The following is a 20,501-nucleotide window of genomic DNA, read 5'->3' as shown; positions in this document are numbered from 1 at the left end:
ATGCTGCAATGGCTTTTTTAATCCTGTCACTAGAGGGCTCACTACTGATATAGCAGTGACAGACATGAACGAGATTACAGGTAACACACCACAAATATATTAGTGCAATGGAGAACGCATGTAAAAGCTATAAAACTTTACATACAAAGTACAAGAGGGAGGTGAAGAGAATTAATTAGTACTTTAGGTTTTGTACACCTAAATTGAAATAAATTTTTTGTAAAATTAGTTTTCCAAGACTAATTTACCATACAATTTTATCAGTGAATTCAATAAAGTGCTTCCATCTTTTTACGCTGATCGTAAAAATTTTGATAGTGATTTCGGGAAACTACTTTGTGGCAGTAATGTTTTTTCATTTTGCATGACTCAATCTCCAGTACCGGTACTCAAAATCATTTTTCCGGGACTTTCTTTAACGCCTTTCAAATTCTAGGATTTTCCAGTATATTCCAGGGCCGTTAAAAACCTGGAATTATGCAGAGTTGTTCAGGCACCATAGTCACGTACTCTTAATCTCATATACCTTCCGTTGACATTACCCAATAATGCAAGATTATCATTTAATCCTTTGTGTTCCTGGAGGGATTACCAAGGTTTGAGTTCATGTACACAGGAACCCGCCCGTGACTGGTGCCGAAATCAAGCACCATTTGTTGATTCGTAAATCTAAATGTGGCAGAGAATATCCTTATTCAGTGTCTGAGGCTACTTAATATCATAGCATTTATTATTAACAAAGACTTATGAGATATATTTTAAATCCTTGTTATTAATCATTACATGAAAACAAAATCAGAATTCCAGGTTGTCCATAACTCATTGATAAACATGTTTCTTGTTTCTTGTTTTAAACTATCTACTTAATACAGAATGTCATCCTTTTTCCAGATATTAAGAAGTGCCAATTATATTGCATCAGAGCATACACTGTAGAATACTTTATTTTCGCTTGAAATTAATTTTCGCTATTTTCGCTGAAGGAATGATTCAGTGAGAATAAAATCCAGTGAATATACCTTTTTTCCTATGTTTTACACTCAACTTGTCAAAAATCAGAGCAAATAAATTCCATACAAAACGTGTTTTCAGTGAAAATTAATTGCAGCTAAAATAAAGTATTTCACAGTATTTCTAGAAGAGCTAGATAAACTCGTGTCTTCCATCTCTGTGATGCCATGGAAGTATTACTTGTTTTTTTAAATTTCACTGAGGGCACGATTTCCACATGTAGCAATCGGTAACACACACTGTTGACTCAGTTCTGATCATCAGTACACACACATTTTGACACATGCTGACATAGAAATCTCTAACAAGAACACAACTACTGTCTCGGGGAATAATGGCAACTGACGATTATAGACTGACAACATGGTGGACTTGCAAGTACACGTAAGCATAAACCGAACATCTTGTACAAACAAACAAAATCAAACAAACAAAATCAGTCACAGCATTGTAAAATTGTAGTGAATTGACAAAACAAAACAAAACTACATCTCTAGACAAACCTGTAGTTGACGACAGACTGTGACTGGCCATATGTATCCCAACCACAACTATAACAACATCATGTCCAACCATATACTGAAGAGGTAAACTTCTGGTGGTAATTTTATCTTTTTTATGGCAGTTAAGACAAGAGATGACTCAACATTAATAATTATATTGTCTAACTCACCTTGAGTCTTAATATTTGCATTGGTTCACCCTTAGAATTCACAACATTCTTTTCCCATAATAAATTCTACAAAAACAAACATTGAATACATACGGTACTATAAGGTTATTACGAGAATACCTCAAAGTATGCACGAAGACAGTACAGCGGGAGTATCGACCGACGGGCAGCAAAGGTCAATGCGTGGCATACTGTCAGAGTGGATACTTTGAGGTATTCTCGTAATAACCTTATTATTATATATCTTTTCCTTCCAAGGATACACCATGGGAATGTCGAAATCAAAAACGTTTAAAACAGATTCAGCAAACTTCTTTGTGTGGAGTCCGGTCAAACCCTGGTGGCGGCCATGTTTGTTTTTATTATTAGAGGACGCTTACGTGCATAATCATTTCATATTTGGAATTTGCATTTCCTAATATGGTAGGATGAAAATACCTCGTAAAATACCACAAAATTACGGCAAGCTGTAACTTGCAACGTTACAATGACAGATGTACAATAATAGATTTTACAACAATTCAAAACCAAAATTTTCTGTCAATTCATACATGTACATCCAATGATCAGTATTTCAAAATGCAAAAATTAATTACATGACATAGTCCCTGTTAGTTATCAGGTTTAAGAAATATAGTTTTGTTTATAGTTAAGGCTTGAATGGTTAGGATATGTCAGAGATATGGATTTAGGACTGGATTTGTTAAAATAAAATGACATGCTTCAAGGACCTATAATTTCCAATATATATATACATGTACTAAGTTTGAACAAAATCCATCCATACATGACCTAGATCCGGTTCCGGAACGACAGAAATGATTTTGATAAATTTTTAGCACAAAAATGAATCTTGATCAGATATGAAACAAATACACATGGATATATCGCCCTAGATATGTCATGTATTTGTGAAGTTGGAAAGTGATTGGAACAGACATGTCTGAGATACAGATGAACATGCACAGAGGGATGCATGCATGGGAAAAACATAAGTCTCTGTTTTCAGATTGTGTATTACTTTTCTTTGGTGTCGTATTGGGATGATTACCGGTACTAGTATATGACATATTTGATGATATGAATGTGCATGAATTATGGGAAAATTCAAAGATTCGTCAAGAGTTGCTGCAGACGACAATAATTTGGAACGGAGGTGAATCTTAGTGAATCTACATGTCAGAACAATATTCAAAAATATTAGCAAATAACAGTTTTCAGGAACTCAGAGAACTATCAATACAATTCAGATCAAATATTTCACATCCCACCCCGAGTTCCCAATATAAACAAGAAATACCATACCACCTTTATGGTCTATGGTGGCAGTTTATCCATTTCACCACCAGCATTTCTCGCCCAAATTTTTCCGTACCTTTTTATAATATTTCTGGAAATGAACCCCAATTTTGGAGCTAACAAAAGGACATTTGAGTAAATTTTCAGTTTTCACTCAATAATTTGATAATTTTTGTCCAAATCTCTTGAAGGAAAGTGCAGACTATAAACGAGACTATTTTGTGAATTTGTGATGAAAAGCAAGAACTAGTGGTGAAAAGGTTGTATGATATCACTAGGAAGACAACTCACCTGCAGTAGCTCTTCCAACTTTTGACTATCCACATCCCCTGGCATATCAATGGTGACAGTTGTAATACTCTACAAAATAAAATATTTAATTTTAGGTAAGGCCAGACTTTTTTTATTCCTTGTTTCTCGAGTTTTTATAAGAAAATTTTTTTGAGGAGGGCGAAAAAAAAATAAAATTAATTCTTTTTTTCCATTAGATTTGTGTGATTCTCAAAGAATTGTAAGTGAGATTATTGATCAGAGAAAAGAAATGAAATAAAATGTTATTCCATGTATAACCTTGTTTGGCATCTGCGCGAGACTTTGGTACTTTGATTATGATACTTCCACAAAAATGCAACTTGAATTTGTTATGCGACGGGCGGTGAAAAAATGAAGAAAAAAATGAAGATAAAAATAATTTTTTTAGCATTTTTTTGCGCTTACAAGTCGGCGGGCGCGAGAAATTACGCTGAAATAAAAATCTATTTTTATTTCATTTTCGGCTCCTGTTCATTTGGCAAGTTCGCAAAACAAAGGATAATAAAAGTCTGGCCTAAGCCGAAAATACTATGAAAATCTCACATTCAAGGCATGTGCTAGTGCATGCTGTACAGCACACAGTGAGAATTTTGACATACCATTTATAAGAGGTTACATTATCAATTATTTTATTGAAGTAATTCAGATAAAAGTTTAAGAATAATATTTTTCAAATCAAAATAATGTACTCATGTTAACAACAAGAGTGAAGCAAACACTATATAATATAAGGTTATTACGAAGATACCTTGAAGACAGTACAGCGGGAGTATTGACTGACACGCAGCGGAGGGTGATGCGAAGGCGTACTGTCTGAGTGCATACTTTGAGGTATCTTCGTAATAACCTTATTATTATACATCTTTTCCGTCCAAGGATACATCATGGGAATGCCGAAATCCAAAAAGTTTAGAACAGAATCAGCGAACTTCTTTGTGTGGAGTCCGGTCAAACCCTGATGGCAGCCAAGTTTGTTTTTATTATCAGAGGACGCTTATGCGCGTAATCATTCCATATTTGAATTTCTTTATATGGTAGGATGAAAATACTCCATAAAATACCACAAAATTATGGCACGCTATAACTTATGGCGTCACGATAACAGATGTATAATAAATATTATCATTATCAAGTGAGAACCATGAAAGACATGTGGAGAAGGCTTTCATGTGAACAGCAGTTGAACATATACCGAAAAACAGGAATGTCAAACTGTTTAAAGCAATAATATTGTTCTATTTATTCATAATAAATCACTTTTTCCAAACATAAAAATATTTTTTGAAATTATTTGGTACAACAGATTCAGAAGCAGCATATGCAGTTTTTTTTTTAAACTGGCAAACAGGGGCGTAGCGCCCTGATACTCTTGGCTGGCACCCGATTGAACTTTCAAGTCATAAATATATCTCTTTGAGCCGCACACTTCTGTGCTGCCGTACAACATGAAATCTTTCTCAAATATATTTTCTCCATGAAAACTTCCCAGCAACACCAGTTGACAATGTGTCTGGTCACCAAATACACTAAAATAACTCCAAAAATATTTCAATAGCGATAGATACACCGTTAAAATGGCACAGAAACCTCCCGATATGGTGTTTCCAGATTAATCGCGTGTCTGTGCTCCCACATACATAACAGACTTTCAGAAAATAAATAGTTTGGTTTCAGTACCGATATACAGGCTTATATGATGTCCTCACCTGATCTAGATGGGGACCAGCTTGCAGGGAAACACACTTTTCCATATCCCTGTGTAAATGAAATAAATGGTTAATATGAGCGCATGGGTTAAACATCGCTAAAATTTTCAAAAGAGTTTCTTATTCTCAGGGGTGAGGCTACGTCACAGAATGTTCTATGATGCCAAGACGCACATCACCGTACCTGTATTTCTATTGGCTCTGTGCTAGCTCCTGTGGAATGCTGGAGTCAGTGAAAAAATCGAGAATACAGCACAAACTCAAAGGTAATTCTGAGCACTCAAATTTATATATGTTACAGATGTAGGGGTGATCTTGTTACACTGTTCAGGAAAATCTCAACAACTATCCATAAGCACAGTTTGCTGAGAGATTTCGACTGTTGTTTTCACAGGTGATGGTTGCCAGGCGATGAAAATACTTGGATGTTCGCTCTCGAGAATAATTTCAAATTTGTGAGGCACTCTCCCCTGAACAATATCTACAACGTTTACTGTTTACTATGAATTTTAAAACAATCACTTAAAATAAAAAATTTTAATTAAATTGAACTTGTAATTCCTTCCTATTTTGTATATTGTTATCAAAGTCAATGTCACCTAGCACCCAGAAAAGGTAAACAAAATTTTGATAATAATTCATTGACAACGATAAATTAAGAACATGTGGTCCAAAACAGACTTTTAAATCAGAGAAAATTGTAAAAAATATGAGAATATTTGTAGCAGAAAAACCACCTGGAATTAGAATGATTAAGTATCTTATCCCACAGTCTATGTAAGCTATATTTTATTAGCAATAACACACTCATTATAAAAAAAATCTATTCTATCTCCTAGTATAAATCAACGATTTAAAATAAACTAAAAGACAGAACTAATCTCGCAAATGTACATTATATGATTAAAAACCGCTGCCTGAACCAAGCCAGTATATCCATTAAATGACAACTAAATAAATTCCACAAGCCATAATAATTTAATGTTCTTAGGACAGGATAGACTTAAAGATAATCTTCTTAAGTAAACTCTGATTAACTGTCTTGGGACGACTTACAATATCAAACAAACAACTCGTAACACTTTATTAAAATGTAGATAGCCTCAATCTCGTCCGATATGGGCTTTTATCTTGATTTATTTCCTAAAGATATTCATGATAAATTACTGGATTCCCGCGTAATACGGAAATAGGTATAGCTTAGGGTCTATTAAAAGAGCCACTGGATAGAGGAAATATTTAGTTTTGATGATAACTTTTTTTATTAGAAGCAAAAGGATTTATGGATCAAACAAAGACTTTTTGTCATTGTTGCTATATTATTTTTCTGTTGAATAATAAATCATTTCATAATTGAAAAACACAGTTCTCATCACTGTATGTACTATTACCCATACAGAAATTCACAGGAAATATACAAGGTGTTCTTGAGACTATCTTGTATTTTCAATTGCATGTGATTACTACTACTCTGATTGCAACTTAATTGCGTTTATAAAATGAATGCGACTACTATCGACACAACAAACCCAATTCTTTGATTTTTATAAATATTTATAAATGACATTGATAGTTGAATTCAACGAGCAAATCAAGTAATGTAGAGTGCAATGACATCACTTAAAAATTTTCAATCGGCCAATAGAAACCTTCTAGTTTAAACCGGCAAGTTTAAAAGGTTTCATGAAAATGAAAGGAATGTGTTTGTTGTGTCAAAAGTATTTTTGATGAATTGAATTATTAATTAGATGAGTGTCAACCAGCAACGTATATGAAAATTTTAAAAATATGAAAAAGTAAAAATAAAGTAATTTACAGTGAATATACTACATATAGCAGAGAGTCACAAGAAACCAAATTTTATGTCTGGGACTTCTCCCAAAGTGACATCCATTTATGAATAAATCTCAGCCAGTGGGTTTGGCCACTCCATTGAGTCTGTGGCACACACATTAAGCACAAATATTCATCTAGAATTTAAAAATTATTCAAATAATACAGGAAATATGTATCAGCATCCTGAAAAACCCACATCATGCATAGTATAAGTCGTTACATTGTACATGTACTACAGGAAAAAAAATACAATGGCTTTGAAGTCTTTTTTTTTTTTTTTTTGCATGCAAGTTTTTAACCACATATTTGAACAAGTAATCTCTCGGCTGAGATAGCTCCGCTGTTTGCAATGCACATTTCAATTATAGAACAGAAGATATCATTAGAAAATGAACAATATGAATAGTATCAATGCAATGGGACTTGCTGTTTTCAACAAAAATTCAAAAATATCATTTTTCACCATAAATAATTGTGGTTTTTAACAAGAAGAAAATATCACTTTTTACCAAAAATGACAAAAATATTCACCAAAATTATTGTAGAGAATTAAAGATATCATTACAAAATGAACAAATCTGAGAAAGGTCCACATGTAGTACCTAAATATGTAATATCAAAGCAATTGGACTTGCGGTTTTTAACAAGAAGTTGAAAATATCACTTTCTACCAAAAATGACAAAAATATTCACCAAAATTAGAGAATTAAAGATATCATTACAAAATGAACAAATCTGAGAAAGATCCACATGCAGTACCTATATATTTAATATCAAAGCAATTGGACTTGCGGTTTTTAACAAGAAGTCGAAAATATCACTTTTTACCAAAAATTACAAAAATATTCACCAAAATTAGAGAACTAAAGATATCATTACAAAATGAACAAATCTGAGAAAGGTCTACATGTAGTATCTATATCTGTAATATCAAAGCAATTGAACTATTGGTTTTTAACAAGAAGTTGAAAATATCACTTTTTACCAAAAATTACAAAAATATTCACCAAAATTAGAGAATTGAAGATATCATCACAAAATGAACAAATCTGAGAGAGGTCCACATGTAGTACCTATATATATGTAATATCAAAGCAATTGAACTTGCGGTTTTTAACAAGAAGTCGAAAATATCACTTTTTACCAAAAATGACAAAAATATTCACCAAAATTAGAGAATTGAAGATATCATTACGAAATGAACAAATCTGAGAGAGGTCCACATGTAGTACCTATATATGTAGTATCAAAGCAATTGGACTTGCGGTTTTTAACAAGAAGTCGAAAATATCACTTTTTACCAAAAATGACAAAAATATTCACCAAAATTAGAGAATTAAAGATATCATTACAAAATGAACAAATCTGAGAGAGGTCCACATGTAGTACCTATATATGTAATATCGAAGCAATTGCACTTGCAGTTTTTAACAAGAAGTCGAAAATATTACTTTTTACCAAAAATGACAAAAATATTCACCAAAATTAGAGAATTGAAGATATAATCATGAAATGAACAAATCTGAGAGAGGTCTACCCACGGTACATATACACCAAGTATCAAAGCATTCAGGCTTGTAGTTTTCAAGAAGAAGTCGAAAAAGTAAAACATTGACACGGACGACGACGGACAATCACTCATATGATAAGCTCCGCTCGACAAAGTCGACAGCGGAGCTAAAAAGTTGTCCAAGTAAGTTGTTGTGTAGTATTTATACTGTTGAATTGAATTTCTTCTCCAAGTGGATACTCAAATGAATACTGTGTCAACTGTATTTATACTTGCTCACTGCATTCTCTACCATGTTTACTATATGAATGAATTTAGTGTTCACAACAAATGATATGTAAAACACACTTTTTAGTCATTTTTTGACTAGCATTAACTCTGTAAGGGTCAACCAATGCTTTGGTGTTCAACCCCCAGACACAATCTCAACGCCGGTTTTTAGCGATCGTGGGTACGTCACTACGACCGCTACGCTAGCAGTAATGACCTTACCTTGATTTATCTTGACCGTCATACGCATGAAGATCCAAAATATAATCTAAATTAATTCTGAAAATAATTTACAAATACATGAATGTAGGGTACATGTTAAAGCCGTAAAGTATTGCGGTGTTCGTACCACACTGTGTTCGATTTACAAGGTTTATAAGAAAAAATATATGTTAACGTGAAATTTTACATGTATGTACAACGACTGTAGCGCTGTATGAAAGATTTGAAAAACTTTGAGAAAAAAAAATTGAAAAAATTTGAAAAAATAAAACAGAATTCATTCAGTCAGAATTCATGCCATTTTTGTATGGTCCAACCACCGTACAAATTTCAGTGAAATATGATAGATATTTACTCACTTTGACCTGCTCGTTTCTAGTAACTTTCCCATACTGTTAATACTCCTGTTTAAAGAGATGATAAATCAAATATACACTACCGTATTTACTCTAAAAAAAAGCGCAAATAACAATATTTAAATATACTGTAAAATTCATTATTGAAGCTGGAATTAATTTTTGCTGGGTGTTTTGTACAGAGTTCACTTTGTCTGATATTTGATGAGTTGAATGTAAATTATAGAAAGAAATGGTATATTTGTTAGATTGAATTAGCCCATCAGCAAAAATCAGTGGGAATAAAGCACTCTACAGTAATTATTTTGACTATAGACACACCTCTGGCAATACTAATAGAACAAATACAGCAAGGGAATAAAACAGTTATAACACAAAATGATATTGAGTTAAAATAAGTATGTGTGCATGGAATTTTGATGCAATTTTTTTGCAAATATTCTGCATTTTTAATTTTTTTGTTAATTTTGGACCCAAATGTATACAATTTCCCACTGGTTACAGCGATTAAAAACAAAAATACTACTAATAATAATATAATAATAATAATAATAATAATAATATGCAGATAAATTAAAATGATTTATTTTGTGATTGGTGATGAAACGCTGATAAAGACATTTTGGGAAGACATAAATTTAACTTGAAAAACGGCAGCAAACAAACTCACAAATGAATAGTTTATGAAATTTATGTCACTTTCGATTGCAATTGGCACTGCAATAAAACAATCATAGAAATCTAAAACTAAGATTATTATTTCACCTGCAATGTACTTATAACAAATCCAATGTGAACAGCGCCCTCACATGATTACTGTGACTGTTCTTTCTTTTTTAGACCAGGAGTTCTCCCATGTTGACAATTGAAATGAACTAAGAGTAAAACCTTGTCTAAACCAAAGTTTTTTCTAAGTCTTTTGTTCAAATATGGAACCAAACAAATCAAATTTGTAATAATTTTGGGGCTGAACTCTAGGTGCATTCTAAGGACTATGCAATAAAAGGCCGCTATGGCATGCAAATGTATTCAAACAACACATATTATGGGCTGTCAAAATTGAACCATGGGAAGTAAAATACTCTGCATTCATTGGCCAATTTAAATGTAGGATCCTGGGAATACCCATAATCATGTGTCCACCTAATTATTGACAATGTGTACAATGACAACATTATCAAACTGCCAATCATATTTACGTTCAATACCAGTGATTATGTCCATTTGGCATGGTTGTGATTATTTAGAAGGATTCAATAACCTCAAAACGAGAATAGATTTCATAACACGTTGGTGTTTGTCCTATTTGTTTATTAAATATCATATTTGAATTTGTGATTAGTTGCATAAAACAAAATACCTAATATGTACGTAGCAGGCAATGCCTGGCGACCAAACAAGCCCAGTTGAGAATTTTATTGATTTATTGAAAACGAACTGACATAAGCTTAGAACGTTGAAGAGCATGAACTGTGGATATCGAGAGCTACATGTGAGTTGAGTGGAATTCAAGACACAACTTGGCTGACACCGCCACTACTCAAAACGACTTGAATTAAACTGTAAACTATAATCATTCCATTGTCAGAAACTGACTGCTTTATCAATGAAAAACATTTCTGATGTTTTGTTTTGCCATGAATTATCTCTCTCACTTTGCATAACTTTGAAATGAACATAGTCATAGAAGTGCACCATTTTAAAAATCTTAGGGTAATTCAAATTCCTCCTCAATCTCCCTTATACATACACACAATACAAAAACGCTTGCTATAATGCACAAAAGTAGTCTACAGCAACTACTGTTACAAGATACAGAAATTAATTATCTTGTAGCCATGGCAACAGAACATGCCATAAATTATAGTTACCTGACATGCTGAGTGAGACTCTCAAGATGAGACCCCTCAACTAGATCAATTTTATTCACAACAATTAAATCTGCAAGCGCCACTTGCCTGAAAGAAAAAAATACCATACCATACTCAAACAGTTGAGAAAATATTTGCACAGCATTTGTTAGATCTAAGAAGCTAATAATAAAAAGGTTTCAATGTCCAACACAGACAAGCAACTTTTAAACAAGCAGCCTGTTCGCTGAGATAGCTCTGCTGTTAGCAATGCACATTTCAATTAAAGAACTGAAGTTATCATTAAAAAATGAACAATATGTATAGTATCAAAGCAATCTGACTTGCTGTTTTCTACGAGAATTTGAAAATATCCCTTTTTTCCGAAAATTACAAAAAGAATTCATTAAAATTAAATAATTGAAGATATCATCACGAAATGAACATATCTGAGAGAGGACCACATGGGACCTATTTATGTAATATCAAAGCAATCAGACTTGTGGCTTTTAACAAGAAGTATCAAAGCATTCAGGCTTTTAGTTTTCAAGAAGAAGTCAAAAAAAGTAAAACATTGAGACAGACAATGACAACAATCACTCATATAGTAAACTACGCTCGACAAAGTCGACAGCGGAGATAAAAAAAACAACAAAAAAACATATTTTCTTCTTCGTGGCACACATCATCAAAGGAGTATTAGTATTATATTTTGTCAAAGGGTCAAAGGTTATACCCAACTACTGTTTGATTATACTGCATTTGAACTTACCGTACGGCTTCATTTATAACACCCTTGGGTTTCATCTCCTGTAAATGTTGTAAACCGTACTTGGCATCCACCACGGTTACGATACCTAAGTAAAGACAAAACTAGAACTAGTCATGTTGCTAGGATACGATCATGAGATATTTGTTGCCATCTCTATTGTTGCTGCAATGTGAATCCTTTTAGTGTGATTTAAAATTCATGAATACAGGAAGTAACTTACCATCGAGGTACAAGTCACTTCCAAGTTCATCATCAAGCCAAAATATTGATGCTATCGGACCTGAAATTAAACAGACATAGTCTGAAAATGGAGACTCATAGATTGACCTGCATGCATCTGTGTGTGTGTCCAACCTTATTCCGCCATATCTCACACATGCTTGGACATTTGTTTCATGACCTGATCTAAGATGGCCAAATGGCAGCCTTTTCAAGGGCAAAAATGCATCGAAATCACACATACTAGGGTATTTGTGGAGTTCTGATTCAGTTTAAACTTGATAATTAATATGTTATTTTGGGGATCAAGTTCAAAATACACGTCACTGATCAGGTCATATATTTCATTAACTGATTGAATTCACATTTGGTCTATATAATGAACATCACCTGGAGGCATGTCATTTTGTTTCCTGATTAGATTCATAATCTCCTGACTAGTCGCTATATTGTTTTATAGAATGCTGTAAATATCCGCCTTTGTCAAATATTACAGTAGTCATGCGATATTTCACGCCTATAATACAAATGGAACAATGACTTGTTTTACAGTGAAGCCAATCCCACTACATACCTGGATCAGCTAATCCAGTTGTTTCAAGTAAAATATAGTCAAACTTCCCTCTTTTTTCCATCAAGTTTTCTATAGCCTTAACACCATTGTCTCTGAAATGTATGAGATTATCGCCATATTTAAAAATGCAAAGCACATATGTAAAACAAACTTTGCGAATAAGCAAGGACACTGGCAAAATCAGTTCAAAACGAACACTAATAAACCAGTTTTTCACAGACTCGCTCACTTATGGTATTTGCATTAATATTCGCAGAAATGTACGTCTTTTGTGATAATCTTGTAATTAATATAATTCCTATTTAATTTGCATTAAAATCACTTGAATCTTACATCTTACATAGCCCTGTTATTAGTTATATGAAAACAGACATACAAGTGAGTGAGATAACCATGGCAACTGAGTGCCAAGAATATATCGCAATAATGTGAGACTTACTTAACAGAACAACACAGACATCCATTTCTCAATTCTAGCCATTCTTCAAATAGTTCACCAGACTGTCCCACTGACATGGACTTCTCTACAGAACTTCCTGTAACATAGAAAATACCTCAATGTGTCATAGAAATACAAGTCCTGCACAAACATCAGTTTTTGAGAGAAATAGCAAATTCTTTGTTGCTGGTCAGTGTGCGCAATATTACAAAATAGTTTCCAGAGAAATAGCAAATGACAAACTTGTTTCCATGGTGATATTCTGATTTTCCAATACAGGGAACTTTACACAAAAAAGTGTACCGTACCTTATGAAAGAGTTCAGATATCATGTTTACGAATGTCCAATCTACCTTGCTCATAAAATAATGTGGAAATTTCAAGAGAATTTTAAATTTTAGGAGTGAGAGGTTCATTTTACAGAGTACAAATAAAAATAGGGAAACCCAAACTTGTTTATTATTGTTATTTTGTGATTACTCTATGGCATTAACTAAATTTCCACATTCCTGATGACCGGAATTGGGGTATTTTTGCCCCAATCTTCTGAGGGATGTGCAGACTAAAAACATACTATTTTGTAAATTTGTGATGAAAAGAGAGAACTCGTGGTAAAAAGGTTAATAGTGGTACTCACCTTCACCGAACTCATTTAAAATTACTGCTATTTTTTTATTATGCTGTTCAGTCAGTATGTAATTCAATAGAGTTGTTTTCCCAGCACCTGTAACAGTGAGAACAAAATTCAGAGTAGTGTAAAATACTTAATTTTAGCTGGAAATAATTTTCGCTGAAAAATTTGTTTAGGTATTTTGTATTGAGTTATTTTTACTGATTTTTGATGAGTTGAATGTAAAATTATAGCGAAAATAAATTATTTTACAGTAAGCTGTACGCAATGCACCATAGCACCATGTCGTTCTTGATATGCGTTATGTGCGATGATACAATTAAAGATTCCAGAGAAAACATTTCTTTTTGCCTAGCATCTTTGATACAAAGTTTTCACACAAAACATGATTAGTTTGTCGCTTTAAATAAGTAAATTCCAGAATCATAAAATTCTCACATAAATTCTAGTTGGATTTGTTAAGCAAAAACTTAAAGCATCACCTGTGCGTACGTCAGATGGCCATAGCGTGTCATTGTTTACAAACAAGTGTCTACCCATGAGCCTTTGCATTTTTAGCGTGTGTTGTTACCCGTGCGTGTGCAGGTTACAACCCCTTGCTTTAATTTTCATGCAACCACATTTGATATATTGTTCAGCCAGTCTGAGTACGTCATATATTTAACAAACTGATTTTGATTGTAAAACTGGTATAAATTTCAGGAGTAAGCATCAAAACACAACACAGGTAAACTTGCAATCATGCCAAGAAATCTTTGGAAAATTCACCCATGGACTGTACTCTCTGACCCTAATTATATGAATAATCTCAGACATCATATTTCAACACTCACCTAAATAACCTGTTATTATAGTGACAGGTATTTTAACTTTTTGTTGACTTTCCGTATTACTACTTTCAACAAGAATTGGGCACTCGTCATCTGAAGAATCAGACATTTCTATCAAATACACTATGTTGAAAACACTTTGTTGAATACACTCCGCTGAATGCTGAATACACTATGCTGAATGGAGGATACACTATGCTGAATACACTCTGTTGAATACACTTTGCTGAATGTTGAATACACTATGTTGAATGTTGAATGCACTCTGCTGAAGACGCTATGCTGAATACACTCTCCTGAATACACTCTGCTGAATACACTCTCCTGAATACACTCTCCGCTAAATGCTGAATACACACTGTAAAAAATATTCGTAAATATCGGTGTCACAGAATTCAAGTCCAATTCTGCAATATGAAAAATGTTAATAAATGAATACGAATTAAAATGAAAGCAAGTATTTACAGTATCATACGCAACAATCAGATGGCAGTTCACGTTGAAGACAGTCATATACTGGCAATAACACTGATAGTGATAATGGCCAATATTCCATGCACGGTCATCGCACGTACAACTAAATGATTGTAGAAAAATTAATCCTGTTACAAACTCATACATTTTACATTAGAGCAAAAGCAATGATTGCAGAGAAAATTCAGACGGGCGAACCGAGCGCGCAACCATACTAAAACCAAGGGTTACGTTATGTGAAGGATCAACCCCCGGAAAAAAGACTTCTCAGAATAGAATTCCGCCAAAATGTGTGGCACAGACACTATGAACTCGAAGTTGAAGCCTCTGCACAGTGACGTAATATTCCGATCAACAAAATATGACCCTGGAGCCACAGAACTACGGCAAGGAGATGCAGTGACGTACATTCCGATTTGTAAGCACGGCCCTGACACAACATATCGTATACATTAACACGATTTTAAAAACAAGTTCTTAACTGTGGATGATTTATTCAAAGAGAAATTGTGTCACGCGACATAAACTGATCACGCGATGTCAACACTGGCCAGGAACTTCGATTCGTTTAGTCATTTTGTGGAAAAACTTACCAATGTTTTAAATCTCCCACCACATGTCCGCCATGTTTTATTTCACATGACCTTTGAGCTCTGTCTTCGTAATAACCTCTCGGCGAAACTATACTTTTCAGTTCTATCAAGTATGTGTTCCTATTTGTAATTCATTTGGTCGAACGTTGGTCCACCTGTGAATATTTTGTAGCATTTTATTTAACTCAAGCAACACTAGTCTTCCTGAAATCTCAAAAGTTGTTCTTGTTATGGGTCACGTGATGTGACGGGGAATACCTTATTACCGTAACTCTGTCACGTGTAGGGAATTCCTATATCCAGACTAGACTAGCCCAGCCTGCCCAGGACCTGTCTGAAACTGGTAAGTATCAGATTGTAATCGTTATGCTGAAGTACGAAATTACATATGGCTGCAATCTCTTTCAAGCCCGGGATATTATTATATTTGCTGATGATAGGTGTAATTATGTACACGTATTTATGATTCGCTCTCTTAGTTTTCTCTATTTTCGTCGCTAACAGGGGCGGCGGAATCGGGGGTGAGTGGTGTCCGTCCCATCCTCCAAAAAAAGCTGAAACCCTTTTTATTTATTTATTTATTTATTTATTTATTTATTTATTTATTTATTTATTTATTTATTTATTTATTTATTTATTTATTTATTTATTTATTTATTTAACCTGATCATAAAAACCGCTATCTCCTTATCATTTTTTTCCAACATTACAGTTTCCGTTGGAAAATTCTTGGCAATTTTTATTATGACTTTATTATGCATTCAATTGTTTGAAATTCAACTAAACTGAAATTTGCATATCGACACCCCCTCGAATTTATAATTAAATGGTACACTTGTGAGTTCATTTTGTTCAAGTGTAGGTAGAACCCCTGGCATAGCATGCTCATGGGATTAAACAATTGTCAATTTTAATATTTCACGAACATCTTTCGCTCGAAATCTGATTGAAGACCTTTTTTAAGAGAAAAGTCGCGCACGAAATGAACCGCCCTCAGGGTACAATCTGCAACGTGATTAAAAATATCAGCGAACAGGGCTACTCCACAGTCGTCGGCGACGTCTCTCGATATTCAGACATAGATATGAACTGAATTGTCATCATCAACATAACACGTGTATACTTTATATATATATTTTACCTCCTATTATCCTCAATGAAAACAGTTGTGTCAAAACAACACCTATAAGAAATCTCCCGAGAGGAATTGCAATATTCCAAGCGAAACTGATGGAGAGGAAGATGATAGTTTTCATGATTAGTTTATTCGCCATACGCTCTAAATGATTACAGATTCCTGTCAGGAAAGGTATAGTTTGTTGTCTGTATTTTCTACAATATTCAATTCATACGTTTAAATAAAATTCAAGTTTCCATGACAATTCATCTGCATTTATTGCGCATAATTTAGGAACGTTACACTTACAATTGATGAACAGACACTCACTGTAGTGTGTAGCTTCTCCGTTGTAGATAATAATTATGGTAGACGACAGTCACGTGATCTACCAGTGCAAATACGCCTGCCGAGAAAATTTAAAAACAAAACAAATATGCACATCGTTGTTCAATACACGAATAAATGATCTTTTCTGAAATATAACCAAGCCAACTCATCTGGCAGATATAAGGACCACATGTCTTGAAATGATAAAATGAATATCTCATTTATTATATAAAACGGTGCAGGCTATTACGCGCGTACGAGTTATGTCTTACCATGGGTGTACTAAGAAGTACATCCGGGGTCTTACTGAATTAGAATAATAGAAACCACTAGAGGGCGACATTACCTATTGGGACGGAATTTGACAAAAACACGAAAAGATAGTAGCGAAACAATGTAACATTTACCCGGATAACACCCCTCTCCTCACTCAAATGACTGTAATGAACATGATATCATGCATTTTCTTTAAATCCGCTATTCCTGCGTTAAGTTCTGTTGAAGATTTTCATCGCGCCATTCTATCTTAGTGATACGACCGTCGATAGCTCAGAATTAATGAGTTCGTCGATCCCAAGCAGTCGCTTCACAGAAATTGAGTTTTATTTATGAAAACCACAGTAAAACTAATTATGGCAATTATTTTTTTGTAAACTTGAACCGGAAATAGTTCTGTGTGTAATTTTGCGGCAATTTACCGCTTGTCATAAGTTGAGATTCGTTTTTTTCCAACAAATTTAAAATATACTAAAGCATTATATAAATTGTTATTATAAGAACGTTTTTTGTTTAAAAAGAAACAGAAATAATATTTAGCAATGGCGTAAGAAATATGGCCTGGTTGTTTGGGCATATACAGTTATTTTCATTTAATAATAATATGTCTTGCTTTCGCTGACGTATAAATTGTACCATTCTGATAGAATAACAAACATGTTATGTCGTCCTGTTTACACCTGCTAGGGAGTACACAAACACGACATTGTTACTTTGGGTGCAAGTGAAATGTTCAAAAAATTACAATAGATCGTGGAATTGAACACAATCATGCATTATACTCGCAACCTGTTACATTTTTATAAACCTAGTAGTCTGCAGTAGCTTTAAATTCTGTCTAACAATCATCATTGTTGGTTTGACGACCAAACCACACCGAACATGGGCGAAATAAAGTAAAACATATGGGAGTATAATATATTTGATATGACTCAAGTGGTATAATATTAGTAATAACAATTCCAGTAAATAAATATAAAATAACCAAAACAGTAAGACAAAAATCACAATTTGAAAAGATGCATTAGATAGTTCACAATTTGAATACAAAATCTCGTGTGTCGAATCCACTGTTCCTTAAATAATAGTCTTGTGCGAACAAGTAAAAAAGATACAAATGTGTATTCACGCAACCAGACGGATGACTTGCTTCCTGAGTTGACAATGCGGACTGACGCATGCCTCGCTGATTTGCAACAACACTACTAGTAGTGACAATGGAATAACAGTTAGAGGATCACTGTATGTAAAGCCATCGCAATTCATTCCAAAAGCAACAACGGTTTCTTCTCATCTACGCCCTCTCGGTGAACCTCTGATTAAATGGGTTGAGTTTAGCCGCATGGCTAGTTTGTCCCTAGTTGTTTATTATCACCATTGTTGGCAATGAGTACAGAAATTCACGGATCAAGAATTCGAAAGGAGGGAAAGTCTTGCATCTGTCACGCTGTCGACTTTGAACCAAAATATAATCTTGAAAGCACAAACAAAGAAAGCAGATAATGCATGTACTTCGGTCGAGATAGTATTTGTGATCGGTTATATATGATCTTATCATAACTAAGGGTTACTGATTGATATCAAAGAGCTAAGAGGCATGTACACAAGTATGCACTGGGCGTTGATGCCCACATCAGTATTTCGCTATAGATGTTACATTGAAATAAAATATGGTGGGACTCGTACATTCTCAGAGACAACAGCAAGCGCCTCGTCCAACAATTCATGCCTTAATTTGAAAACAAAAAATGTTTTCATTTTTGTTTTGTTTATCAATTATTTTCATTACAGCTTTGAAAAAATCACATATACGAGTACTTGATATTCTCGTACATAACCAGGTTGTCAATCTGCTGGACATGATGTTTCATTGGCTCTCAAGTTCCATAGAATGAGTTAGTTCTATTATTCGAGATATGTAACATGTGATTACTTAACATTATTTGGGTTATACACACTCCGTGTCTATACAACGCTGTCCCCGAGTGATGAGAATGAACACTACAGTTGCGAAACAAGACAGACTGGTTTCAATACTACCGCGTGTAGTCATTATCGGGTTCATAGAAAGGAACTGTCAGTTCATAGACCGGAATGTCTGCCACTATAAAAATGTTTCCATTGTAATACATCATTATAATACATAATGTCATGTCTGCCTTGAGCATAAAAATATCATGTGTTATGAATGGTATAATGGTATAATGTGAATTTTAATCGTAGGTTGAGTCTGGATACAGGAATACTGACGTCTACATCTTGGTGACACACTTTGTAGATAAAAACCAGACTATTGAATCAAGACTCTTATTTATCTATTTGGAACACCGCTGCGTCATTATTACCTCATTTTTGTTAATGTTTGAAGTGTGTATAGCTCATCGTTATGGATTTCTGTAAAGTGGATTGTGGGTATAGTTATTGGAATGTGTATTTTTCTTTTTATATGAGAATAGCGTAACCACATCGAGGAATATGTCTGTAATGTTTAGGAAAACCTTACACAATGAAGCAAATGTCAAGCTGTATAATTCCCATGGGGCGACCTTGCCCCTTGCTCCTTGTCTCCTATTAAAAATCCAAGTATAAGAATTTTCTAAACTTCCACAAGGCATCACTGACCACTTTGACTCGATGTCATGACTATCGATTGACTTTTATGATTGATTGCACCATTTGAGAATTAAATCAATTATAACTGCCCTTTGTTCGATTCTGACATATGCTTGTTCAGTTATACTTTTCCCACAATGCCGTGCGTGCCTTTGTGAATGTGGATATCAGACCAAAACGCATTCGGTAATAGGGCATTCACTAGCAATTGAACTGTTTTCCTGCTTTATTTTGCCTTCATGTATGCGTTGTCTACGAAATATACCAGTTATATTGTTGTTTATTTGAAATATGCGTGTATATTTGTGTGATTTTACTAATTTATTCCTCTCTGTGCTATCAGATTAATTTACCGATGACGTGGACCAATATTAATATTTAAATACAGTATATCAGTTTATGGTCATGTTTGTCTTGTTTTTGTGGTTAAATCCGAATAAATGTTAGCATAATGGCATAATAGAAATGCAAAAGACAGCTACAGGAGACTTTCAATCACGACTGACTTGTATGTTTCTATTTGTACGTTTCCTTTCAGAAAGGACACATATGTATGTTAATGTCGATTTTAACACAACTTGTAAAACC

General features: G+C 33.9%; 1 protein-coding gene across 1 annotated transcript in view; it reads right to left on the bottom strand.

Annotated features, from left to right (window-relative positions):
* Window positions 1-15,642, bottom strand: part of LOC102803529 (zinc-regulated GTPase metalloprotein activator 1-like) — a 93,885-nt gene extending 78,243 nt beyond the window's left edge. Inside the window, exons 1-13 of the mRNA XM_085503200.1 lie at window positions 15,578-15,642; window positions 14,514-14,917; window positions 13,687-13,773; window positions 13,050-13,146; window positions 12,611-12,702; window positions 12,038-12,097; window positions 11,818-11,902; window positions 11,067-11,153; window positions 9,199-9,243; window positions 8,840-8,896; window positions 5,002-5,050; window positions 3,275-3,343; window positions 1,685-1,750 (exon numbers count right to left, since the gene is read on the bottom strand). Coding sequence (XP_085359326.1) covers window positions 1,685-1,750; window positions 3,275-3,343; window positions 5,002-5,050; window positions 8,840-8,896; window positions 9,199-9,243; window positions 11,067-11,153; window positions 11,818-11,902; window positions 12,038-12,097; window positions 12,611-12,702; window positions 13,050-13,146; window positions 13,687-13,773; window positions 14,514-14,619 — 900 coding nt within the window. The 5' untranslated portion in view covers window positions 14,620-14,917; window positions 15,578-15,642. The remainder of the gene's footprint in view (window positions 1-1,684; window positions 1,751-3,274; window positions 3,344-5,001; window positions 5,051-8,839; window positions 8,897-9,198; window positions 9,244-11,066; window positions 11,154-11,817; window positions 11,903-12,037; window positions 12,098-12,610; window positions 12,703-13,049; window positions 13,147-13,686; window positions 13,774-14,513; window positions 14,918-15,577) is intronic.
* Between the last annotated feature and the right edge of the window lie 4,859 nt (window positions 15,643-20,501).

The sequence above is a fragment of the Saccoglossus kowalevskii genome, chromosome 9 (genome assembly GCF_978046115.1).
Source record: "Saccoglossus kowalevskii chromosome 9, keSacKowa6.1, whole genome shotgun sequence".
Taxonomy (NCBI): Eukaryota; Metazoa; Hemichordata; class Enteropneusta; family Harrimaniidae; genus Saccoglossus; species Saccoglossus kowalevskii.
This window is presented reverse-complemented; position numbering and strand designations above follow the sequence as displayed.